Source organism: Phocoena phocoena, chromosome 6, assembly GCF_963924675.1.
Source record: "Phocoena phocoena chromosome 6, mPhoPho1.1, whole genome shotgun sequence".
In the NCBI taxonomy this organism is placed as follows: Eukaryota; Metazoa; Chordata; class Mammalia; order Artiodactyla; family Phocoenidae; genus Phocoena; species Phocoena phocoena.
Window position 1 is genome coordinate 105968769 of NC_089224.1, and position 17724 is coordinate 105986492.

General features: G+C 35.9%; 1 protein-coding gene across 6 annotated transcripts in view; it reads left to right on the top strand.

Moving 5' to 3' along the window:
• PBX3 (PBX homeobox 3) overlaps positions 1-17724 on the top strand; it is a 230906-nt gene that overhangs the window by 164855 nt on the left and 48327 nt on the right. For all 6 annotated transcript variants that reach the window (XM_065878600.1, XM_065878599.1, XM_065878595.1 and 3 more), the window contains 2 exons: positions 3172-3413; positions 15199-15389. In XM_065878600.1, coding sequence (XP_065734672.1) covers positions 3172-3413; positions 15199-15389 — 433 coding nt within the window. The remainder of the gene's footprint in view (positions 1-3171; positions 3414-15198; positions 15390-17724) is intronic.

A 17724-nucleotide genomic window follows, 5' to 3' on the forward strand; every position in this document is an offset into this window, starting at 1 on the left:
TTTATTTATTGCCCTCCGAATGCAGTCGTCTATGCAGATGCTCTCTCCCATTATATGTGGGGCAGGTGCACAGCATGTTGAAAGACAGCTAATTAGGATTTGCTGAAAGATATGCAGAAACTGTGGGCTTATAACAAAGCCAAGTTCATTGTTAAACAATGTTTTACTTTGTTTATATGATTTGTCTAAATCTTAGGGATACTGAAATGAATGTTGTAGTTATAAGTAGATTCCAAATAGGGTTGTTGTTTTTTAACTTTGTGGTGCTGTGATAACCAAGGAGCCTAGATGTAAAACCTCTGAAAATGTCCCAGTGTATGTTTTGGATTAAAAACAACAATGTTCAATTTTTAAATGATTGTTTTCCCAAGTTTCAGTTTGAAGATATCAAGATCTTTTGATAACCACACAGTTTGATTCATTCTGGCTCTTGTAAATTTAGGTTCACGAAGATGTTTATAGGTGCCTACAGGAGTGGGTGTTATGACTGGAAGCCATCATAACAGAAGGTGTGACTTTGGCAGGTTAGTAAGCTAGGGAACAGTGAGGTAGGTAGGATGAGGGATAAAATAGTAATTTGAATATAAAGTAAAAAAATAAATAGAAATATTCAAATTAAAAATAATCTTGGAAACTGGGTATTATTCGTAATCATGACTGTTTAATAGAGAAAGAAATCCAGTCACTTTTCCAACTATAGTTATGAAAATGACTTCAGTGTTGATAAATACCTTCTCAACGTTGCCTAACTGTGAAGTGCTCTAGTACTTTTCATCCAAAGGAATATGAAATTTGTGTTGATTTACTTACGATTTTATTTATTTATTTTTACTAATGATTTTAGAAGAGTTATTATTCATCACAAGGGGAGGATGTTATACCAGCTGAAAATACATACTTATAATTATTTTTACATGTGTCCACTACTATTGAGTTTAAGGGCTGCTTCCTACTGGTATGGTGGTGTTATATACATATTAGGTACGTATAAAAGAGCTATAGATGGGTGATTACTTTGTGTCCTTTGCATTTCTTTCTGACTAATTTCCTTCTTCTATCTTCCTTATAGTCTATTTCCTTGTGTATTAGTCATTGAGCATCTTTTCTTGTTTGCCGCACTGTTCAGGGGAGTGTAATAACTTTGACTATGTATGTTGGTTTACTATTACAGAACCTCACCAATGTCCATAAGGAAAAGATCAATATGTATAAGTACAAGGGGAAAACTAGAAACCCGGAAGAATCTTGAAGGTAGATTAAAAAAATAAATTTCCAGGAGAAACATCAATATCTGTAAATACAAAAAAGAAACAACAAATACAAAAATGTGAGCAAAAATTTAGTCTAAAAAGGAGAAACTTAAGGAACTCCCAAACAAATAATATAAAAATGAAACAGAGTCCAAAGTACAAGATAAGATGTTGCTCAGTGAGTCCTTACTTCATTCCAAATGCACAGAAAACTTGGTATGTGGAACCACAAGCATTCTAGGCCATGAGATTCTAGGCCATGAGATTTTAACATCTAACAAAGTGAAGGGAAGAGAATCAAAGATGCTAAATTAAAAATACTAATGTAGCCAATATTTGGCAGTTTCTTCTAGATCTAGAAGAAATAGCAAATACACGTTTGTCTATCTTTAATTACCAGCAATGTGTTGATACCAATTTTATCTGATTTAAGAGAGTTATCTAACTTTTTGGTACCCTAAATTAATTTATTGTCTTAGTATGTTGTGGTTTTCAAACTTTATTTATTTACCTCTGAATAAGCAACAGATATAATTTTAAATTATTGTGAGTTAGTTTTATTACCCAGTTGAAATTATTCTGAAGTATATTTTTAAATGAAAGTGACAGCTTTAAAGTGTTTTGAGGGAGGATATTAAAGTTGTTCATTTGAGTTAAGGCAACCAAGAGCTCTGTCATGCTGTGGGTATAATTCAGGGCATCTAGGAATGAAATCTGTTCTTAAAAAGAATTGATGGTTGTTTTAGGTTAGCATATAAAATCGCAGAGCTGGTGCTCAGTTGAGTACTTGGCAGCTTATAGATGTTACTGTCATGTTAAGTTACACTAGACGCAGAGTGTGCACCACTGTGGATAAACAACAACAGGCACAGACGCAAAAGGCAGACACCAAATGCAGACCTGCAAAATGCCAACTTCCTCCCCCCCACTTCCCCAAGATGCCTTGTAACTAGTATGGGGAACCTGCTTTTAAACAGATTTACGGAGGTTAATTGGGCTGGGATATTTTAGATTATGTTACACATTAATGAAAATGCTGATTTTGAGCTGTCATGACTCCACCGCTTTTTATACCATGATAATTACTTTAAAACTTTGTCTTCTGTGTTGTTGAAAACATCTTGGCAGAAAGCCTGTGACCTGATTAAACCTATGAATTGTCAGCTGTGATCTATAGTACGCAGATGAGGTTGCTGACTGGGCATCACTTAGGAAGTTCTTGATTTAAAAGCAAAATTAGATTGAGACTACTGTGTCCAGCACTGTACTGCCATGTTGATGGTATGTTTTCAATACTGTATGTAGTGTCCTGGTTTTATAGTTTGCTGGCAGTTGCTTAACAAATTCATTTAATAATATATATTTTTAAAGCATAGCTAATTACCCTTATAATGTATGTATTTCTCTTCTCTCCCTGAAATTACATGATGGAAAAGCCCATCTAATCCTGTTTATATTCTAATTTTTGGACATAGCTTGTGAATTAATTACGGGATTTTAAATTCTGTTTTTCCAACTGTATGGAGAAACAAAATAACTACCTTTTGATGAGTTTGTTTCATATCCTTGGAATTATTTTTTTTCTTTCTCAAAATCTTGAATTTTTTACCCCTTTCCATTTTTGCTTAAATCATCTAAAACTGGGAAGATTGGCTGTTAGAATATTCTGAGAATCCAGGGTTACTCTTTTCCAAGGATCCAGTGTGGGATATATTGAGAGAGGGTCATACTAGAAATTTCACAGAAGTAAGAATTTTCATACTTACTTATGCTTATTGATAAAATGTGAGCAATGAAATTCTCAGAATGAATTGTAGTGCACTGATGTTGTTTGATCATTTACTCAAATAAATAAAATACTCACACTGTTTGTCCTGTTTCTCGCTTCTTCTCTCTCTGTCTCTCTCTCTCTTCCTTGAAGGTCTCAGCATCAGAGGAGCCCAGGAGGAGGACCCTCCCGATCCCCAGCTAATGAGACTGGACAATATGCTTTTGGCAGAAGGGGTTTCAGGTCCTGAGAAAGGTGGGGGATCGGCGGCAGCAGCTGCAGCCGCGGCAGCCTCTGGAGGTTCTTCAGATAACTCTATTGAACACTCAGATTACAGAGCCAAATTGACCCAGATCAGACAAATCTATCACACAGAACTGGAGAAATATGAACAGGTCAGCAGCCGCCACTCTCATAGTCCTACACAAACCCTCTATTGCTCTTCTGACAGACTGCGCTAACTAATTCTGAGGGCTGTGAGGGGTAGGTGTTAACAGAAAGAGCAGAATAAATAAGGTCAATGCAAAAATCCAAGTGAGTTGTTGGATTCATGAAATGAAGTCCCTTTGCAATTTTAGAGGTGAAGCTAAACCTGTTTTATCCCATCAATTTGTTTTACTCATTCCTCACATTTACATGCCCTTACTACCACACCTGCAGCCATCCTTCCCCTCTAACCTCACTGCTTGGTGCTCGTCAAAGCTCTCTATCATTAACAGTTATGCACTGGCCTCATTCATAGCTATTATAACAACTTTTAAAGGGAAGCATTGCATAGTGAGCTCTGCCTGCTATGCGGTGAGCTACAGAATCCTCCTAGGAATTAATTCTTCAGGATTATGCCAGGCTAAAGGGAAGGAGCTAACTTCACAAAGTAAGCAGGTTCTGGCCTTTCTCTTTGAGGAGACCTCCCAAGATAATTACAGGTTTCCTGGGGCAGAGAACACTAGGCATTGTGTGCTAAATTCCTGATTAGAAAGAAAGTATGGATTAAAAATGCTATTCTCAGCAATTATATTAACTGTACTTCTTTGAATCTAAGATATCTTTGATTTTAAGCCGTATCATGGTGTTATGTACCACCACCAAGAAAAAATTAACTGCCCAATTGAAGTATAACATGCCATTGATAGTGAAATGCTTCCAAACTTCAGAGATGTTAAAATGTGGGGAAAAATAAGTAAGTCTTAGATTCAGTGAGACAAGGTAAAATGTTGGTGGTTCATTTTAAACATATTTTAGTTGTTCGTTTAAAAACCTGCTTAGTTTGAGGAATTCTCACTGAAAGGTAATTTAAAAAAATTATTATGGAAATGTTTAAATGTGCCCAAAATAAAGAGAATATTAAGCTGAATGCTATGAAATTAACAAGTTTTTATGTCATAAACAGTTGTGTATTAGCATTTTTATAGAGTTCAACCTAAAATAAGGAACTGCCTAGATACTCATCATCCAGGTAAATAGTTATCAACATTCTGTCAATCTTATTTTGTCTATCTCCCCTTGCCCCCACTCTTTTTTTGGGGGTGGGTGGGTAGAGTATTTTAAAATAAGTCCTAGGCATCATGTCATTTCACCCATAAATTCTTCACTATGTAGTCAGGCATTTATTAAAGTCCAAACACCTTAGTGTGATGCCCTGGTCAGTTTTGATATTGATTTTTCTTCTAAGTTCCCTGTAAAGTTTCAGTTGTATATGTTATTATTTTCATTGCCTTCTCTAATATTCTGGATATGGTATTATTAAAAAAATGCTGGATTCTGTCCCAGAGGTGAGTGTGTTTTGAGGAATGGTAGAAAGATTTATGTAGCTTTATGTTAAAATACAATATAAATTAATATTATAAGACATTATCTTTTTTCTGAGTAGGCTTTCTGGGATCTCATACTGTATCTCTAGTCTCATTCATAGGAATAATTTTTGGTAGAAGATATGCAAATAAGAATTTTGGAAAAGTGGTCTTGTGTATATATATGAAAAAAATTGAGCTTTCTGAGTTGACATATGAATAATTGAGAGTAAACAAAATAAGTCATGGTTGAAAAGGTTGCCCTGAGCATAAACAGTAGAAAACAACTCTAATTTGTAGTATAACCCTAATTGCATAACTTTATGTTAATACATCTGTACGTACTTACTAAATAAATACTATGAGTCACCTTGCATGGAAAGATCTATAGTATTAGGGGTCAAATGGCTCATCTTTTTAGCTGAGAAATTAAGAAATTCCTTACTATCTTCTGCCATGTTTCTTCACACCAGCCTCCTTATTTTCTCCCTTTAGCCCTGTTGGAAGTTGGGTGAATCTGGCGTCAGTCATTTTCACCAAGGTTTTTGTTTTGTTTTGTTTGCTTTAAAAATACACATGTGCACACAAGTTCTTCATAGACTAATCTACAGTATGTATTTTTGTTTTAAATATCAGAGATTTTAAATGTAATCATGAATCTTATTTCTAGATATGTTCAGTAGCCTAATAAAAAACCACTGAATGTATATTTCCTTTCTCATTTTTAACACTTTCAGAAGGAAAAATATAGATAATATGAAATCTTTGCAGTATTACGGACAAATAAAGTATCATGACTAGTTGGCTGATTCAACAGAAATTTAGTTTACAATTTTTCTCCTGTAGGTTCTGAATTGTTTTAGAAAGAACATAGCAGCATTTAGTTCTCTTGAGCTGTCTTTGAAGCTGGCTTTTATTGCTCTTCTGTCTGTAGTTCCTAAGTTTGTTCAGATCAGTGAGTTGACATAAGATGGTCTTTTCTTTTCATATTTTTGGGATACAGGGCTTTATCTGAGATAGAACTTTCAGGGATATACTTTGGCGTTACTAGAAGGGCTACGAAGAACTGAGATGAAGGGGTGGCATTTCTAAACTAGATGGTGGCATTATAATTTACATTTTACAGATGAGAAAATGAGACTTAGGTGAAGTAATTTGTCCAGTGTCACACATCTAGTTAGTGTCAGAATCAGGTTTTGAAATCAGTTTCTGACAATATGCCTTCTTTTTCCATTGAATTATGCTGCTACTTATGTATGTTAAAGAATAAAATACAACCAAATTTTAAAGATCTTATTAGCTTCATTCAGCGATTCATGAATTGAACAGTATCTCATCTAGCACATAGAAAGGGGCTCCCAGGAGCTGTACAAGATGAAAGACTCTTACAGGCAGACAAGAGTGGGACGAGCAAGTGATACTAGCAAAAAGAGGGTCCGTTGTGGCAAGGTCGCCTTCCCTTAGGTCCTGGCAGAGTCTGTCAGGCAGATGACCTCATGGGTGCTGGCCCAGTAGTTCCAGATTGACTGGTTTAAGATTACATTCCTAGGAGACGCTGAAACTTGGGGCATAGCAAAAGTGACTCCCTTTTGGGTCTCTTACCTTGTTTTTAACAATTACAGTTTGCGAATAATTCAGATACGTTCTGATTTTTCTCTTATTTGCCCATGTTGGATTGCATTTGGGATAGGATCAGAGTAGAGATAGAAAAATAAACAACTATTTTAATCACTTTACAGACATTATATTTTTCCTCCTAAAAGTACATGAACATGGGTACTTTGAGTGACAGAAAGCTTATTAGTAAATAGGAAGAACATATATGTTAAGGCAGAGGCTTTGTCAGAAAATTGTGTTGAGTCTTTTACTAAAAGAAATAAACAACATTGGAATTTTAGAGCTGTTCACTCCACTGTGTTTTGCAATGAAGCTGTAATGAAAATGTATCTGAAGCCTGTTTAGATTTAGATTGCCATAAAATTAACAAACACCACCACTGCAGTAAATTAAAGTACCTTATAAACGCAGCCACATTTACAAAGCTAAGCAGACTAGAGCTACAGTTAGAGCAAAATTAAATCCAAGCTGCAAGGCTCAGCTTTCTGTGTATGTTTTAGGAATGGTACTGTTTTTTAAAATCCTGTCCTTTTTTTTTTCTCCAGAAAATGTCCTTTGATCATGTGTTTACATTACATAGGCTCAGATGTAATGCTTCTTAATGAGAACCATCTAGCTTCACTTATAAATGCTTTTGAAATATTAGGCATAGAATATATATTAAAGTAAGATTCTTGAATATTACTATCACCTAAAAGGAAAACCAAAACTATTTTACTTTTGTTGATCCTGACGACCAAGAGGAATATGATAATTTTTCAAAGCTTGCAGCAACTGTGTTGTAATGCTTTTGTCTTGGTTGCACTGCCTTCCTCTTTAGCTGGGAGGAAGACCTGGTTGCTTGTCTTCTTGTTGATTAGCTACAAGTTTTTTGTTTTAAAAGGAGGAAAACAAATTTTTTTATTTTGTACACATGGGATCCCCATATAATTATAAGACCCAAAGGCAGCCAGACAATGGAGGCTTATATGGCATCCTGAACTATGGGATGGGACTAGCTACAAGTTTTGAAAAATGTTTTTACTGTATCTTTCAAATATGCTCTTATGATTAAAGACCCAACTATTAGGATAGGTGAATTCCTAATGAACTTGAGCCAAGGGTCCTGGGAAGCCTGTTTTAAAGAATTGAGGGTCTTGTTTCCTCTACCTCTCTACCAAAGGGAAATGGATACATTGGTTTTTGCGAATGAAATTTGACTTAGAGATTTGTTCTCAGTTAAAAAAGAAAAGATATATATCATGCCTTATGCAGTTCTCCCACTTTGCTTGTACCAGAAGTGCTTGTACACAAGCAATTCACTTCATAATTTACAGCTGCTATAACAGAGATGACATATTGAAAGCTATCTCCTATAATTATATTGAAATACATTTTTGCTGAAGGCAAAAGTGTTGTAAGGGTCCCAACCCTCCCCCAACCATCTGGGAACGTGCTTTCTGAGTTCGCAGATGTCTTTTGAATTCACCTCAAATCAGGTAAAGCACTGGAGCCACGCATGTACACTCAGTGTGCTCAAGACCAATTAGGTACTGTTTAGCTAATAGAGGACTTTCCGATTACAGGGGATTGCAGGGGGAATGGAGAACGAGTGTGCAACCTAAACCACTTAAAGGCATCATGGCCTTGTGCTTTTTGAGGCTCTTTTTGTGTGTTTATATTTGCTGGCAAGATCTCCTTTGCTTGTAAAGAATTTTTTTTAATCAGGTTTTAAAATGCTGATGTTATTACATTAGAGATTGTGTAACCCACAAACTCCTAATCCTATTTTGCTATTTTCTTAATAGCAAAAAAAAAAAAAAAACAAATAGCAGGAAAGGTAAAAGGGTACTACCTGATGTAAACTTTATATTTATTTTTCCCAAACAAGACTTTGCCATTCATTGCTCCAAGAGAAGGGTTTTACTTCTTGTCAGCTTTCACGCTGCGTCTTTTCCTTGGCTGGAAGGAGTGTTTGAGTGTTCCCTTTTTTTCTCCAAGTTTCTAGTCTATTGGCTCTTTGTACCAAATGTATCTTTGACCACAAACTTGATTAATGAAATGAATTGTTTTATATTTGAATACTTTTCTTTTCAATTTCTTTGGAAGCAGTGTTTGTATTTATTCTGGCAATGGGAAGACACAACTATATTAGGTAATCAGAGTAGGGACTTACTTGCAGAATGACAAACACAATATGAATTTCATAAAATTGTCATTTCTATTTTCAACAATAACTGCCATTTATTAAGTGTTAATTGTGTTCCAGACTCTTCAAAGAACTTAACATGTATTATATAATATAATCCTTACAAAACCCTCATGAGATAGGTCCATAAACCACGTGATTACGTTGAGACTTGTTGAGGTACGATAGAATCTAAAAAAGAGTGGTTATATGTATATGTATAACTGATTCACTTTACTGTACAGCAGAAACTAATACAACATTGTAAACCAACTATACTCCGATTAAAAAAAAAGATAGATATTTCATCTTTGCAGCTGTTTCTTAGGCATATTGGTCTCATTCTAGTTGGCTTAGAAAGTATCTTTCAATGTTGACTCTTATCCTAAAACAAGAATAATTTGTTGATTTAATAAGCATTACATAAATACAAAATCTGTAATACTGGACTAGAGTTACTTGCAAGGTTATAAAGACATCTAGAAAACGGATGCTTGCAAATTAGAGAATCATCAGCTTTTAATAGAGATTTATTCTTTCTTTGAAGAGTGGATTTTTAGCATAGAGAGTGTTACGATCTGTTGTCTGCAATCAGCTTCTCTAGATGGTTACAAAAGGCCAGTTCAGTTTTTAGATTTGATCATGAACCATTTTAAAACTTCCTCAAAAATAAGTGCTTGCTCACCGTCTGATTTTACATTTTTATGTTCAGTGATGTGAACTTACAGGCAAGAAAGGGGTTGAATCTTGAATTCACCACCGAAAAAAGCATCACCACAAAACAAACAAAACCCTGAAAACTAATTTTGAGTGTAAATCCAAATACATATAGATATCGAGGATATAGTTTTACTAGCTAACAAATATCATTAACAACATTATAAAAAATCCAGATATTTCAAATCCTCCATTATATTACTTGGTTTGTATTTTTAAGGAGAAAGGAACAAATGGCAAGGAGAGAAAGGCTCATAATAAGAATTGGTTGAAAATATTTTTTATCAGATGAAGCATTCCACACTTTATGTTATTACAATGTATGTTTTAAACAAAACATACATTTTTGTTACATTGTAAACAGAAATTATCTAGGATGTAAAACAATGCATCCTAGATAATTTTCAACAGCTGGATTAAGAGAAAAAGAGGTTTTTGCCATTACTCGTTATTCAGAAAATTCAAGGAATCAAAACTCTTCTTTCAAAAAAAAAACTCTTCTTTCCTAAATCTCCCAATTGACCAAGTTGTTTCTACATTTGTATTGTGGACATTGACCAGAAAATTCTTAACTGACAATTTTACTTGGAAAAATAATAAGGCAATGAAAATTTTTTCCAATGTCTATTTTCATAATATAGTCTTATAGGTATGACAGAGGATATGATAAATGTTTGAAGTGAGCATCTTACATTTTAAACAGCATTGATGCTAGTGTGTGGCCCTTCAAAACAACTCTGCAATCATTTGATCATTCTTACTGCACTTATATGTTTAAAAAATGTATATCTTTTAAGGATCTGGAGATGAGGCAGTACTATGCTCTGCTCTGAAACTGGTACACATGATGCTGTAAATGAGGCTGTAATTTACTTTCAGTGGTATAAAGGAAAAAAATCACTTTGCCTAAAGTGTATGCATCTTTCTTAAGGGTGTACCCGGATTTTAATTATCTAAATGTAAATACTTAACGAATTTTACTTAGAGTAATGAGCTAAAGTGCACACTACATAAATGAGATGTTCTAATTAATCATGTATGAACTACTGGTTTAAAGAAAAGCTATGTGAATTCTGTGAATGTTGGGCTATTGCCAAATTGCTAATCAGCATTTGCATTCATAGATGACTTCACTTAATAAGTTGTGAGACATTCAGCAAATGTTTTAGGAAATTATGAGTTTTTAGCTGCAGAAACTTTTTGCTTTTAACACTTAACACTTTTTTTCACACAAGCCTGTGGCTGCTTCTTAGAAACGATAGGCAAACATTCATTCTGAAGAGATTAAAATATAGCCAGAGAAAAACTGAGAGCCAGAGGAAAGCTGAAACAAACAGAAAACAAAAAAAACCCCTCAGGTATCACACACAGGAGTCTTGAATTATTTATCAAGACATACACTCTGTCATAGATATATGTTACCATAATGTGTGAGCTAGGTTTGTAGGAATTAGCATTATTACATGTGCAAATTAGAAATACTCCAGTACAGCTAGTTCTCAAACGTTTTGGTCTTAGGACTTGAATTCATTTTTTTTTTTTAATTTATTTAATTTATTTATTTTTGGCTGCGTTGGGTCTTCGTTGCTGCACGCGGGCTTTCTCTAGTTGCGGAGAGCAGGGGCTACTCTTCATTGCGGTGCATGGGCTTTCCACTGCAGTGGCTTCTCTTGTTGCAGAGCATGGACTCTAGGCACGCGGGCTTCAGTAGTTGTGGCTTGCGGGCTCTAGAGCACAGGCTCAGTAGTTGTGGTGCATGGGCTTAGTTGCTCCACGGCATATGGGATCTTCCTGGACCAGGGCTTGAACCCATGTTCCCTGCATTGGCAGGCGGATTCTTAACCACTGCACCACCAGAGAAGCCCATGACTTGAATTCTTAAAAATTATTGGAGACCCCCTAAGAGCTTTTGTTCAGTGCGTTGTATCTATCAGCATTTATTATAATAGAAGTTAAAACTGTGAAAAAATAAAAGTATGTATTTAAGAAACAATGATAAACTATTATCTATTCACTATAATATTTTTAAAAGTCTGTGTTTGCCAAAAAGCCCTCAACATTTAGTGAGAAGAGTGGCACTGCTTTTACATTTTTGCAAAACTTTTTAATGTTGGGCTTAAAAGAAGTCACCTGGATTGTTATATGTGCTTCTACGGTCAGTCTCCTGTCTTGTGGTTGAAGTATATGAAGAACACCTGGCCTCACACAAAGATGTCATTGGAAAAGGGAGGAGTGTATTAATAGCCTTTCTGTTAATTATGGATACTTTTCTCTGATATTATACCAAAACTTGACAAGTTGTATTGTCTTAAAGGTTAGTTATAGTGAATCTGAAATCATATCAACTTTTTGTACTCCCTTCCTTTAAAATCCTTTAAAATTCCTTTAAAGGAATTCCTTTAAAAAAAAAATCCTTTAAATTCCTTTAAACTTGGTCTAGGGTGCACTTTGAATGGATCTTCTACCTATGCATTTTTTTGTAACATAATGCTTTGATCATTTGGAAAATATTGTTTCACTGAGTTATGTACATCTTCTAATGTTAACACTTTACATTATATAATACCAAAATATCATATTTACTAATATCAACACCAAATTATTCAGAAAGTCTGCTAGGAAACTATCAAGCTCAAGGTAGTGGATGCAAGTTTTCCAAAATTATAATTTTCACTTGAAAAGTCAAATTTCATCATTGGCACAACTGTTGTCAGCTGTTTTCCTTGATGTGACAGGCTTGCTTGGTTCATTTTTGAGAAAATATCTGCGAAATACCCAAGTCTGAATAATTATAATTTGTTGATTTCGCTTTCAAATAAAAATGGTGTTCCCTGAAAAAGACAGCATCGGCTCACAACTTAAACTATCGCACAAGTGTTTTTTCTCAAGACAACCATCCTTCGATAAGCAATTGAAGTGCTTTTGGTGTTTCCCACTTTATCACACAGAATATTAAAGTCGTAGTCAAGGATTGAGATGTAATAAAATGAATGATTTCTCTTGCTTCATCAAGGACATTCCTAAGTGAAACTGCCTTTTTTTTTGTGGGTTTGTGTGAATGCATGGTGATGAAGAATAAAAAAGAAACATCAGAGATTACTAAGTATACTGTTTCCCAAAGAGCTTTTCTTACTTAGTACATTGGTCCACAAGATGCTGTAGAGCTGTGCTGTCCAATACGGTTGCCACTAGTCATATGTAGCTATTGAGCCCTTGAAATCTAGCTAATCTGGACCGAGATGTGCTGTAAATGTAAATATATACTGGTTTTCAAAGTGTATGAAAAAAAGAATGTAACATATCTCATTAACAGTTATCTAAAGATCTTGATTATGTGTTGAAATGTTAATATTTTTCATATATTGGGTTAAATAAAATATATTATTAAAATTAATTTCACCTGATTCTTATTTTTTAATGTGGCTGTTAGAAAAATTTTACATTTCATATGAGAAAAATAAACCACATTTAGAAAATAATCAGTGCAGTAGAAAAAACATTAAATGACCCCCCATATTTTTTTTCATATGTGGCTCACAATGTATTTCTTTTAGACAGCACTGCTCTAGAGAAAAGAGGTTTTGTGACCAAATTTATTTGGGAAAAGTTGGATATACCATTCTCCTTTGAAGATTTATGATGCATATTGGCATACTGGAAGTACTGAGGAATCCTGCCCCCTCCCCCCTCAAAAAAAAAAAAGCATTTAAAATTTTGGTTAGCCCCATATTTCCCAAACATACTGTATTAACATTTTTTGGAACTAGCTGTAGAAGTGTCTGTCAGAACTTGCTGATTCCAGTTTGCTGTTCTAGTTTACTTTCCTTCATTTTACTAATAAGAAAACTGAGGGCTAGTGTTTATTAAATTATGTAATTTGAAATTATATGAACATTCTTTAGGGAAAGTATTGTACAAGAAAAAAAGATCTGTACATATATTTCTTGACAGGGTGACCACCTATTTTCAGCTTGGCACAAAATAGTTTAAGTTGACAATACAGTGGGGAAAATCTTAAATTTACTTTTCTTTATTATGGTTTCCTTAAAGATGGAAAGAACTTCCGATTTTAGAGCTGCAAAGTTCCTTAATGTTTTACTGTGCCAAAACCTAGGACAGTAATTCTTAGACTTTTAAAATTATAGACTGGCTGAGAATCTGAAACGAAAACAAACAAAAACCCCACAGATTGTCTCCTCGGGAAAGACAGATGTGCACACAACTTGAATAAGATTTCAGGGAGTCATGGACATTCTAAACCTATCCATGGACTGCAGGTTAAAAATCCTTCACTTACAAAGGTTCAGGGATAATGTATTTACAGATATTAATCAACATTACTCTTGAATTGTAATACAATAGATGTAATAGATACATAGATGTAGATGTAATCCATAGATGTTTATTGGATGCCTACTGTGTGTGTTGCACAAATCTATACTCTGAAGAATCCCAGAGTCACCACTCACAAGGAACTTTAAAATTCTTAAGACTTAAACATATTTTAAAAAAACTTTGGTAAGCCAGACTCATTTTACCTCACCTTAGAAATATTTATATAAAAGCTCCATAAAAGCTTAAAGTAACTGAAACAGCCAGTGTACTTAAAAGGTTAGTTCTCTAATGAGCAGTTAGAAAAACCATCATTTGCTGTATGTTCGGGATATCTGTAGGGAAGTGGACATTATTATATCTTCAGAATGCATCTTGCCATGATCAGTGATTGTTCTGTCTACTCACCCTACTAGGGGCATCTGTGCAGTAAGGTGCAGAATCTCCTGTCTTTTTTTTAAACAAAAATGCCAGAAGATGTTCTTTTTATCCAGAGATACAGACAGATGCTTTATTTACCAAGGCAATACTGGATTTCTGTGTAGGCCCAATTATGTGGTTTTATAGATCTAAATATAGGTGGGCTGAAAGAGACAGGGACTGAGGATTGTTAACTAAAAAGTTTGAGACCCAAATCTGATCCTTATTTTCCTGCTGCCCCTCCCCTGAGGAGCTGAGCTGCTTTACCCATGCTTTAGGAATGGCATATATCCACAAATAAGGCCCACACCACAGCTAAATTGTCCTAGGACATTGGCATGGTATCAGAGGCCCTTTACATGCTAGTGCAAATCTGAATTCCCTCTTCTCCTTTACATATTCTCTGTGTCCCTGTGGACTTGCTATATACCATGATTTCCAGGATATTTTCTTGTGCCTGAAATTCCTCTTGATTTCCACCTTTATTCCACCTTTCAAAAATCTTACCCATCCTTTAAAGCCCTAATGTCACTTTTCCCATGAAGTGATCTCTGCTTCCAGATGAGAATACTTCCTCCTTGGAACTTAGGAAGCACTTACTCATATTTTCCTGTGATACTTTACATGGTCTGCCTTGTTTAAGAATTCTTTTTTTGTATATTTTATTGCACTGAAAGTCAGGTCCACATCTTGCTCGTTTATGTGTCCTTAATCGCTCTTGGAGGAATTTGAACTTCATAGTGCTTCAGTAAACATTTGTGGAATAAATGTAAAACCCCAAAGAAAATAGGAGGCGCTTAGTATTAACAATTAACATATATTTGTACTTACATATAGCAGTTGGTGGAGAGCATCCTCCAGTGGGAAAACCTCATCTTGGAACAGGGACAAGGGTGGTGGGAAGGGCAGTTGAGTGCTGTGCTTCCCTTGCATGCCTGGCCATTCATAGTTTCAGAATTCTTGCGCCCCATCTAACTATCACTGCCATTTCACAAGTGTCTTAGTTTTCATTTTACCCTACCTACTGCATAATGCCATTGGCAACTGCAAATGAGGTAGAAATTCAGATGAGTTAATGTCTGGGTGTGATAATACAAAATACCAGATTCCTAAGGAGTGATTTTTTTCCCCTTACAGGCATGTAATGAATTCACTACACACGTGATGAACCTTCTCCGAGAGCAGAGTAGAACACGTCCCATTTCCCCAAAAGAGATTGAAAGAATGGTGGGCATCATCCATCGAAAATTTAGTTCCATTCAGATGCAGCTCAAACAAAGCACTTGTGAAGCAGTTATGATTTTAAGATCAAGGTTCCTTGATGCCAGGTATGTGAGGCCGCAAATCTATTGCATGGCTTTTTAAAATTTTTCTTTTCACTCTTTGTGTATTATTTTCTGTAATCCTGGCCAATTGGTCTTAGATTCTTCTTTAATTTGGCTATAAGAGCTCTTCTCTACATTGGACAGGTAATTCACCTCATGGTGTCTGCACTGTCAAGCCTCTTCTTGTCTGGGGGTGGTAGTGCTATTAGCTGCCAATTTGGTGACTCAGGAAACAAATAGGATTAGTGCCACTACTAATGACTTAGTAATACATAGCCTTTCTTTCAGTTCTGATGCTAAAACGTATATTTAAGGATAATGTTCAGTATGTAACTTTGTTTTAATGCAGGTTTGTTTTCTAAGAACTTCCTGATGTTATGTTGCTTGTGCATATTAGAAAAAAAATACTTGGAGATACTGATATTCCTAAGAAGGAAGTGGTATTATAGTTACCACAAAACCCCAAACTCTGTTTTTCCAAATTAAGAAGAAAGCCTGTGAGTTTCCCCTCTCAGGATACATATTTCCCTTTTATCTGAAGCTGTCACCAAGTTTCACAGGAATTAGGTAATAAATTGTATATGGTGTGTTAGACCTACTAGGTGACGTAACAGAGGAACTGTCAAGTTCCTACTATATGCTGCCTCTGCAGAGATGCCTCTTGGGCATTGCTAAAGCTTGCAATCAATCTTCAACGGTGGAAAGGGGTTTCTATTTTGTTTTGTTTTCTCTCTCTTGGAATCTCACAGAGGTGATGATTATCGTCCAAATTTTACAATATTAAAGAAAATAAGTTAGCATCGCAACTGGAAAACAAGATGTGATGAACAATCTTCATGCCAGAGCTCTTCCTTAGAGCCGAATAAGGAAACATACGCCACCTGATTATACTCCCGTTCTCCTGGTTAAGCCAAGCCCTGTATTGCCTTTGGTTCCTCCTTCTTCCGTACTGAATTAGTCATTAGAACTCACCAGTGCTTTGTTTTCAACATTTCTCGTTCTAGCTCTTTTTTTCCTTCCATACTTGCACTGCTCAGTTCACGTTCATCCTTTTGTACCTAGACTACCACAGTAACTTCCCACTATTCTCCCTGCTTCCAGTCTTACTCTTCTCTCACTCATCCTCCATGGCCCTCTTATGATGCCCTAATTGCTTTACTTAAAAACCATAGCAGCTTTTCTTTTTTTTTTTTTTGCGGTAAGCGGGCCTCTCACTGTTGCGGCCCCTCCCGTTGCGGGGCACAGGCTCCGGACGCGCAGGCTCAGCGGCCATGGCTCACGGGCCAAGCCGTTCCGCGGCATGTGGGATCCTCCCGGACCGGGGCACGAACCCGCGTCTCCTGCATCGGCAGGCGGACTCTCAACCACTGCGCCACCAGGGAACCCCATAGCAGCTTTTCAATGCTGGGTAACTCACATGCACACTACTTAACCTGGCATTTAAGGCCTTATGTGACCTGCCCCCGCCCAAATTACTTTTTTGTTGTTAAGATTTATTTTATATTTTTCCTATTTAAAAAATACCAAGGTCACTGTGGAAACGTTGTAAAATGTATAGAATAGAAAGAAGGACGAGGGATAAAAGACAATCACTTTTTTACCACCCAATGGAAAAAAAAGTCACTGTGAACATTTTAGTATATTTCTTTCTGGTTTGTGGTACGTTTTTTTTTTTTTAAATGTTCTTTGTGATGGTACAATATGCATAATTTGGTTTGCTTTTTAAAAAATTTACCATGGGGCTTCCCTGGTGGCGCAGTGGTTGAGAGTCCGCCTAACGCTGCAGGGGACACGGGTTCATGTCCCTGTCCTGGAGGATCCCACATGCCGCGGAGCGGCTGGGCCCGTGAGCCATGGCCGCTGAGCCTGCGCGTCCGGAGCCTGTGCTCCGCAACGGGAGAGGCCACAACAGTGAGAGGCCCGCGAACTGCAAGAAAAAAAAAAAATTTACCATGACTAGGTAAACATTTTTCATATAGTATAAACTCCTATTTTAAATGTTAATTGCTGAAGTCTGCCAGATGGATATATGATAAATAATTAGCCATTTCTTCATTTTTGAGCATTTAGTTGTCCCTATTAATTTCCATGATAACTTCTTCCTTCCTTCCAATTCCTTTCTTCTTTCTTTCTACAAATATTTATTTGTGCTGAGGCTATAAAGGTAAACAAGATAGGTTAACATACTCGCCCCAATTGAGTTTACATTCTACTTGGGGAAACAGACAATAAACAAGTAAACAAATATGCTGTAGTATTCTGTTCAATAATGTAACGAAATGTGATAGAATGGTAAGTGCCATGAGGAAAAATAAAAGCAAGGTAAAGGGAGAGAAAA